Raw genomic sequence first — 8,977 nt, 5'->3', positions numbered from 1 at the left:
GTAAGTCTTCACAAGGTTTTCACACACTGTTGCTGGTATTTTGGCCCATTCCTCCATGCAGATCTCCTCGAGAGCAGTGATGTTTTGGGGATTTTCTGTGGGGTTGAGATCTGGAGACTGGCTAGGCCACTCCAGGACCTTGAAATGCTTCTTACGAAGCCACTCCTTCGTTGCCCGGGAGGTGTGTTTGGGATCATTGTCATGCTGAAAGACCCAGCCACGTTTCATCTTCAATGCCCTTGCTGATGGAAGGAGATTTTCACTCAAAACCTCACGATACATGGCCCCATTCATTCTTTCCTTTACACGGATCAGTCGTCCTGGTCCCTTTGCAGAAAAACAGCCCCAAAGCATGATGTTTCCACCCCCATGCTTCACAGTAGGTATGGTGTTCTTTGGATGCAACTCAGCATTCTTTCTCCTCCAAACACGACAAGTTGAGTTTTTACCAAAAAGTTCTATTTTGGTTTCATCTGACCATATGACATTCTCCCAATCCTCTTCTGGATCATCCAAATGCTCTCTAGCAAACTTCAGACGGGCCTGGACATGTACTGGCTTAAGCAGGGGGACACGTCTGGCACTGCAGTTTTTGAGTCCCTGGCGGCGTAGTGTGTTACTGATGGTAGCCTTTGTTACTTTGGTCCCAGCTCTCTGCAGGTCATTCACTAGTTCCCCCCCATGTGGTTCTGGGATTTTTGCTCACCGTTCTTGTGATCGTTTTGACCCCATGGGGTGAGATCTTGCGTGGAGCCCCAGATCGAGGGAGATTATCAGTGGTCTTGTATGTCTTCCATTTTCTAATAATTGCTCTCACAGTTGATTTCTTCACACCAAGCTGCTTACCTATTGCAGATTCAGTCTTCCCAGCCTGGTGCAGGTCTACAATTTTGTTTCTGGTGTCCTTTGACAGCTCTTTGGTCTTGGCCATAGTGGAGTTTGGAGTGTGACTGTTTGAGGTTGTGGACAGGTGTCTTTTATACTGATAACGAGTTCAAACAGGTGCCATTAATACAGATAATGAGTGGAGGACAGAGGAGCCTCTTAAAGAAGAAGTTACAGGTCTGTGAGAGCCAGAAATCTTGCTTGTTTGTAGGTGACCAAATACTTATTTTACCGAGGAATTTACCAATTAATTCATTAAAAATCCTACAATGTGATTTCCTGAATTCTTTCCCCCCATGCTGTCTCTCATAGTTGAAGTGTACCTGTGATGAAAATTACAGGCCTCTCTCATCTTTTTAAGTGGGAGAACTTGCACAATTCACAATTGGTGGCTGACTAAATACTTTTTTGCCCCACTGTGTATATATATATATATATATATATATATATATATATATATATATATATATATATATACACACAGACACACACACACACAAAACCCCAATTCCAAATACGTTGGGACGCTGCATAAACTGTAAATAAAAATAGAATGCAATAATTTGCAAATCATGGAAACCCTATATTTCATTGAAAATAGTACAAAGACAGCATATCAAATGTTGAAACTGAGAATTTTTTTTGTTTTTTGAAAAATATATGCTCATTTTGAATTTAATGTCAGCAACATGTTTCAAAAAACTTGGGACAGGGGTATGTTTACCACTGTGTTGCATCACCTCTCCTTTGAGCAACACTCTGTAAACATTTGGGAACTGAGGAGACCAGTTGCTGTAGTTTTGAAAGAGAAATGTTGTCCCATTCTTGCCTGATATACAATATCAGTTGCTCAAAGGTTCGGGGTCTCCTTGTCGTATTTTGCGCTTCATAATGCATCACATGTTTTAAATGGGAGACAGATCTGAACTGCAGGCAGGCCAGTTTAGCACCCGGACTCTTTTACAACAGAGCCATGCAGTTTTAATATGTGCAGAAAGCAGTTTGGCATTGTCTTGCTGAAAGAAGGAAGGCCTTCTCTGGAAAAGATTTTGTCTGGATGGCAGCATATTGCTCTGAAACGTGTATATATCATTCAACATTAATGATGCCTTCCCAGATGTACAAGCTACCCATGTCATGTGCACTAATGCACCCTCATACCATCACAGATGCTGGCTTTTGAACTATGCACTTATAACAAGCTGGATGGTCCCTCTCCTCTTTAGTCTGGAAGGCGTGGTGTCCATGATTTCTAAAAAGAATTTCTACTTTTGATTTGTCAGACCTCAGGACAATTTTCTACTTTGCCTCGGTCCATCGTATAAAACAGCTCAGGCCCAGAGAAGGTGGCGGCATTTCTGGATATTGTTTATATCTGGTTTTAACTTGCATTTGTAAATGCAGTAATGAACTGTTTTCACAGACAATGGCTTTCTGAAGTGTTCCTGAGCCCATACAGTGATTTCTAGTATAGACACGTGTCTGCTTTTAACGCAGTGTTGCCTGAGGGCCTGAAGATCACAGGCATCCAATGTCAGTTTTCAGCCTTGTCTCTTGCATACAGAGATTTCTCCAGATTCTCAGTATTTTAATGATATTATGTACCATAGATCAGTGTTCTCCCCAGGATTAAATAAAGCCCTAACTTTTGGGTGGCCACAGGCCACCCTGTGAGGCCCGTAGGGTAGAGAGTATGTAGGCATGTGGGCGGAGAGTACGAGCGGGAGGTTTCCCCCTTCTTGTTGGGGGGAGGGGGGTCTAGGGAGCATCCCACAGAAAATTTTGAAAAAAGGGAGCCCATTTGGTGGCATCTGGTGACTTTTAGGAGCATTTTATGGTGGTACTGACACTGTCACTTTTTACTGTTAACATGGTTGAAAAGGTTGCTACAACAAGTGGAGGTCTGTGATGCTGTGGTTTGCAGCATGGGGTTCACATGAGCAATAAATAAAGTCATCATCTGACAACAATGTATTATATAATAATGCTGTTTTATTACCTGAACCGCTGCCAGAACACCACTAACCAAAAGTTTAAATGAGTTCTGTTGCAGTTAAAAATAATAATAATAATAATAATACCCCCTGCAGACTGCATTTACTGCACAAATGCCCTTTATATTTCGGCCTACTTAATACTTCAAACACCAAAAGCACCTTAGAAAAAACAACGTTTGCGCAATAATACTGCTACTAGTACATGTAATTACTGTATTAATTAATAATGTAATTATTGTACCATCCACTATTAGATCAAATTAAAATAAAATCTTACAATATTGTTTGAAAGTCGAGAGCAAGATATTTAGTTATTTTACAAATAACACTTCAGATATTGTTTTAACAATAATAAGCATCACTGTATAAATGATAGAGTGCAAATAGCTGTGTAACTAGATATCCTTGGAGTTGCTGAGAAATGGAGGGCCGGGAATACCATCTAGCCTACAGTTCAGGTCAGAGTCCTTTGAGAGTAAATGCTTTGGCTTTCGCAACATTCTGTTCCCAAAAGCTGATGTTGGGAAAAAGTCTTTACACAAAGAAGGTTTTCTTGCTTTTGCAGTTTTTTTTAACTGTTCTTCCGTGTTGGGACACTTCGGGAAAAAGAAGGTTAGGTATATTCCAACATGTAGCTAATGCTAGGCCACAAATCTGCACTGTCACTCCAGTCGTTTTGAGGAATTTTGTATGGATCATAACCGCCAATAAACTCTAATTTCTGCATATGTCTATCCTTCATTGCCTTCTGACTAAGATTATCCAAGTAATCCAGTAGTAGAGCTTTTTTAGCTGTAGTTTTCTTCAGACAACAGACGCCCGACATCTTCGCTTGGCTTCAGTATGTGAACAGTATGTAAACAAAGTTCGCTTGTAACCTCAGGCATAGGGTAGCGACGGTTGGTAAGGTAAATGTGATGTCAATGCAAGGGTGCTCGCCTGCACACTGAAGTGTCATGGTACCAATGCAGCAGCAAAGTGACTGAGGGCATTTGTTGTGATTGGGTATTTCCCAGAGGTATTTCCAGTCTGCCTGAGTGTATCATGGCAGCAAACCGGCCCAAAACACTGATTTTCCTTCAAAATATGACCCAAACATCGCAAGGTAGAAATCTGACATGATTTTTCAGCAAGTGTAGGAGCAAAAAAATAGTGTGTCAGCAAATATAAAGTGCGTCGGCATGAAATTAAAGCTTATCGGCCCTGACACGCAAAAAAAGCTCTGGGGAAAATACTGATGGATGATGTGATCCCCAAATTCTTTGCAATTTTACATTGAGGAATGTTATTCTTAAATTGTTGCACTGCTGCAAAGGGGTGAACACAAAGCGGTAAACCCCTCCCCATCTTTACTTCTTATAGACTCAGCATCTCTGGGATGCTCTTTTGATACCCAGTCATGTTACTTACCTATTGCCAATTAACCAAATTAGTTTGGGTTTTTTTTAGCATTACACAACTTTTTCAGTCTTTTGTTGCCCCGTCCCAACTTTTCTGAAACATGTTGCTGACATCAAATTCAAAATGAGCATATATTTTTTCAAAAAACAATAAAATCTCTCAGTTTCAGCTTTTGATATGTTGTCTTTGTACTATTTCCAATGAAAAATAGCATTTTCATGATTTGCAAATCTTCACATTCTGTTTTAATTTATGTTTTACACAGCGTCCCAACTTTTTTGGAATTGGAAATTGGAATTTTATATATTCTTATTCTGTTTATTCTATCCACATTCACTGGAAATGAGCAATCGTGTGCTCTGATTGGCTACTCTACTACTAGGATATCAGCTCATATACCATGGGTAGAGAAAAATAAAATGGCGGGGTGTGTTGCTGAACTAACCAAGAATGAAATAAAAACTCATCTCAAAAACAAAACCCCAAAAAATACAAAAAAGCAACAAAATATGATCTAAAATTATTTGATGGTAAGATTGTTTCTTCTTTTATTTTTCAAGAATTATTATTATCACATTTTCCACAAATTGCTACCCTGGTTTGTTTACATTCTAAGTGGAAATTATTTTGTTGGACGTTTTCTATAAACTTTTTATTGATTGAAAAAATAAAAAGAAACATGCTCTGTTTCTCAACATCCAGTGAATATGGATAGAATAAAACAGTTATTCCATTCAATCTCAACATTACACGCTGGCGCGAACATATGAAGTTTATCTTCTCATGTTGAAAATATTTTCAAGAAAATACTTCATATCTCCACACAACCATGTAATATCATATATACAGTGTGGATCATACCAAAGACCAAATACTATCATAAAAATGGTACCTACTGCCATTTGGCAAGGCACACTTCAATACAGATGCGAGTAGCGAGTCAAACTCTCACGGTTACCAGAGCCCCCTACTGGAACCCTAGCTATATAATAGGCAAGAGGCAGAGGGCGGAGACTGGCGCTGCACTCGTGCCTCAAGAGCTGGTTAATACTGGGACAGGAGACTGCCTGAGAAGACCAGATAGTGGCACAGGAGGGACTTTGACTTGACTGTGCAAAAGTCTTTGGCATGTATAAAGATATGCTGTAAACCAAAGATACTTTCTATAAACCTTTGCTCTTTAGCAAATATAAGAGCAGTAATAAAGGAAACAAAATCAGTATTTGGAGTGACAACCCTTTGCTTAAAAGAAAAAAAGCCATCAATAGTTTCAGGTACAGTTTGTGTAGTTTTGTCGTGAAATTGCCCAGTTAGTTTTTCTGCACATTATGTATTTTGTTTGTTTGTTTATGAGTATTACATGTTACATTTTTATTGACATGCATAAATTTTTAATCACTTAATATTTTCACTTCAAAAATAATGTTTGGAAATTAAAATATTTTACTGACTCAATAATAAAGAAGTCATCAAATAAACATAAAATTATAACAAACTAGAAGGGCAGTCGGTTGAGTGCATACCTCCACTAAGCCACATATGAGAATATTCCAGATTCACATACAGTGGTGCTTGAAAGTTTGTGAACCCTTTAGAATTCTCTAGATTTCTGCATAAATATGACGTAAAACATCATCAGATTTTCACACAAGTCCTAAAAGTAGATAAAGAGAACCCAGTTAAACAAATGAGACAAAAATATTAGACTTGGTCATTTATTTATTGAGGAAAATGATCCAATATTACATATCTGCGAGTGGCAAAAGTATGTGAACCTTTGCTTTCAGTATCTGGTGTGACCCCCTTGTGCAGCAATAACTGCAACTAAACATTTCTGGTAACTGTTGATCAGTCCTGCACACCGGCTTGGAGGAATTTCAGCTCATTCCTCCATACAGAACAGCTTCAACTCTGGGATGTTGGTGGGTTTCCTCACATGAACTGCTTGCTTCAGGTCCTTCCACAACATTTCGATTGGATTAAGGTCAGGACTTTGACTTGGCCATTCCAAAACATTAACTTTATTCTTCTTTAACCATTCTTTGGTAGAACGACTTGTGTGCTTAGGGTCGTTGTCTTGCTGCATGACCCACCTTTTCTTGAGATTCAGTTCATGGACAGATGTCCTGACATTTTCCTTTAGAATTCACTGGTATAATTCAGAATTCATTGTTTCACCAATGATGGCAAGACGTTCTGGCCCAGATGCAGCAAAACAGGCCCAAACTATGATACTACCACCACCATGTTTCACAGATGGGATAAGGTTAATATGCTGGAATGCAGTGTTTTCCTTTCTCCAAACATAACGCTTCTCATTTAAACCAAAATGTTCTATTTTGGTCTCATCCATCCACAAAACATTTTTCCAATAGCCTTCTGGCTTGTCCACATGATCTTTAGCAAACTGCAGACAAGCAGCAATGTTCTTTTTGGAGAGCAGTCTCTTTCTCCTTGTAACCCTGCCATGCACACCATTGTTGTTCAGTGTTCTCTGGATGGTGGACTCATGAACATTCACATTAGCCAGTGTGAGACAGGCCTTCAGTTGCTTAGAAGTTACCCTGGGGTCATTTGTGACCTTGTCGACTATTACACGCCTTGCTCTTGGAGTGATCTTTGTTGGTCGACCACTCCTATGGGGGGTAACAATGGCCTTGAATTTCCTCCATTTGTACACAGTCTGTCTGACTGTGGATTGGTGGAGTCCAAACTTTTTAGAGATGGTTTTGTAACATTGTCCAGCCTGATGAGCATCAACAACGCTTTTTCTGAGGTCCTCAGAAATCTCCTTTGTTCGTGCCATGATACACTTCCACAAACATGTGTTGTGAAGATCAGATTTTGATAGATCCCTGTTCTTTAAATAAAACAGGGTGCCCATTCACACCTGATTGTCATCCCACTGATTGAAAACAGCTGACTCTAATTTCACCTTCAAATTAACTGCTAATCCTAGAAGTTCACATACTTTTGCCACTCACAGATACGTAATATTGGATCATTTTCCTCAATAAATAAATGACCAAGTATAATATTTTTGTCTCATTTGTTTAACTGGGTTCTCTTTTTCTACTTTTAAGACTTGTGTGAAAATCTGATGATGTTTTAGGTCATATTTATGCAGAAATACAGAAAATTCTAAAGGGTTCACAAACTTTCAAGCACCACTGTACATATCCGGATTTGCATCAAAATCTAATCCATTGTTCTTTGGCACATGGCTCATCTTTCCTCATAATTTCATCAAAATATGTTCACTACCTTTTGAGTTATGTTGGGAACAGACAAAGAAACAAACATACAAACAAATGGAGGCGAAAACATAACCTCCTCCAACAAAGTTGGCAGAGGTAATAATTTGTAGTTAAAAAATATTAGGGTGTCTAAGACTTTTGCACACTACTAATAATTATACTTATTTATTTATTTATTTATTTAACTAACAATTATTCCACAAAATCGAGTTGCACATGAGCTGATGGTCGATGAGGCACTACACGCCTTGCCGGCTATAAGCCATGTACGACGAGACTGAGTGGAATATTTGTTTTATTCTATCCACATTCACTGGATTTTGAGAAACAGAGCATATATAAATAAAATCTTTATACAAAACATCTGACAAAATAATTTCTGCTTAGAATCTAAACAAACCGGCGAAATGACAGGAGCAATTTGTGAAAAATGCTATAATAATAATAATAATAATAATTCTTGAGGGCGGCACGGTGGTGTAGTGGTTAGCACTGTTGCCTCACAGCAAGAAGGTCCTGGGTTCGAGCCCCGGGGCCGGCGAGGGCCTTTCTGTGCGGAGTTTGCATGTTCTCCCCGTGTCCGCGTGGGTTTCCTCCGGGTGCTCCGGTTTCCCCCACAGTCCAAAGACATGCAGGTTAGGTTAACTGGTGACTCTAAATTGACCGTAGGTGTGAATGTGAGTGTGAATGGTTGTCTGTGTCTATGTGTCAGCCCTGTGATGACCTGGCGACTTGTCCAGGGTGTACCCCGCCTTTCGCCCGTAGTCAGCTGGGATAGGCTCCAGCTTGCCTGTGACCCTGTAGAAGGATAAAGCGGCTACAGGAGATGAGATGAGATAATTCTTGAAATATATAAAAGATACGTTTTTCCATCAAATACTTTCATTCCATATTTTGCTGATTTTTTTTTTTTTGGGGGGGGGGGTTGTTTTCGAGTAGTTTTTATTTCGTCCTCAGTTGGTTCAGCAAAACGTTCCGCCATTTTGTTTTTCTCTACTCATGGTATATGAGCTGATATCCTAGTAGTAGAGTATCCAATCGGAGCGCACAATTGCTCATATCCAGTGCTATGTTAAAATTAATGTGATTTTATGTGTAATTAATCTGTATTTATGAGTGTGAATGTGTGTGTTACAGGATTATGAACCAAGTAGCAATATGGGAGACTTAAAAACAGAAAGCCAATCAGTGGCCCAAGAACAGGAAGAGAAGCAACAGAACAAGAAGACCACCCAACCAGTCCGCTTTGGCTGGGTCACAGGTGTCATGGTGAGGGTGATGTGCACATGACATTATGATGTCTGGCAAAAGAGCTTTTCAGTTATTCTTTTTTTTTTTGCAGGTTCGATGTATGCTGAATATCTGGGGAGTAATTCTGTTCCTGAGACTACCTTGGATTACAGCTCAGGCAGGAATCCGTATGTGATTTCCTGTAAA

General features: G+C 39.5%; 1 protein-coding gene across 1 annotated transcript in view; it reads left to right on the top strand.

Moving 5' to 3' along the window:
* The window catches only part of slc12a10.1 (solute carrier family 12 member 10, tandem duplicate 1), a 56,481-nt gene that overhangs the window by 5,977 nt on the left and 41,527 nt on the right, over nucleotides 1-8,977 (top strand). The window contains exons 4-5 of the mRNA XM_060915915.1: nucleotides 8,678-8,809; nucleotides 8,883-8,958. Of these exons, the coding sequence (XP_060771898.1) occupies nucleotides 8,678-8,809; nucleotides 8,883-8,958 (208 nt within the window). The remainder of the gene's footprint in view (nucleotides 1-8,677; nucleotides 8,810-8,882; nucleotides 8,959-8,977) is intronic.

The sequence above is a fragment of the Neoarius graeffei genome, chromosome 3 (assembly GCF_027579695.1).
Source record: "Neoarius graeffei isolate fNeoGra1 chromosome 3, fNeoGra1.pri, whole genome shotgun sequence".
In the NCBI taxonomy this organism is placed as follows: Eukaryota; Metazoa; Chordata; class Actinopteri; order Siluriformes; family Ariidae; genus Neoarius; species Neoarius graeffei.
This window is presented reverse-complemented; position numbering and strand designations above follow the sequence as displayed.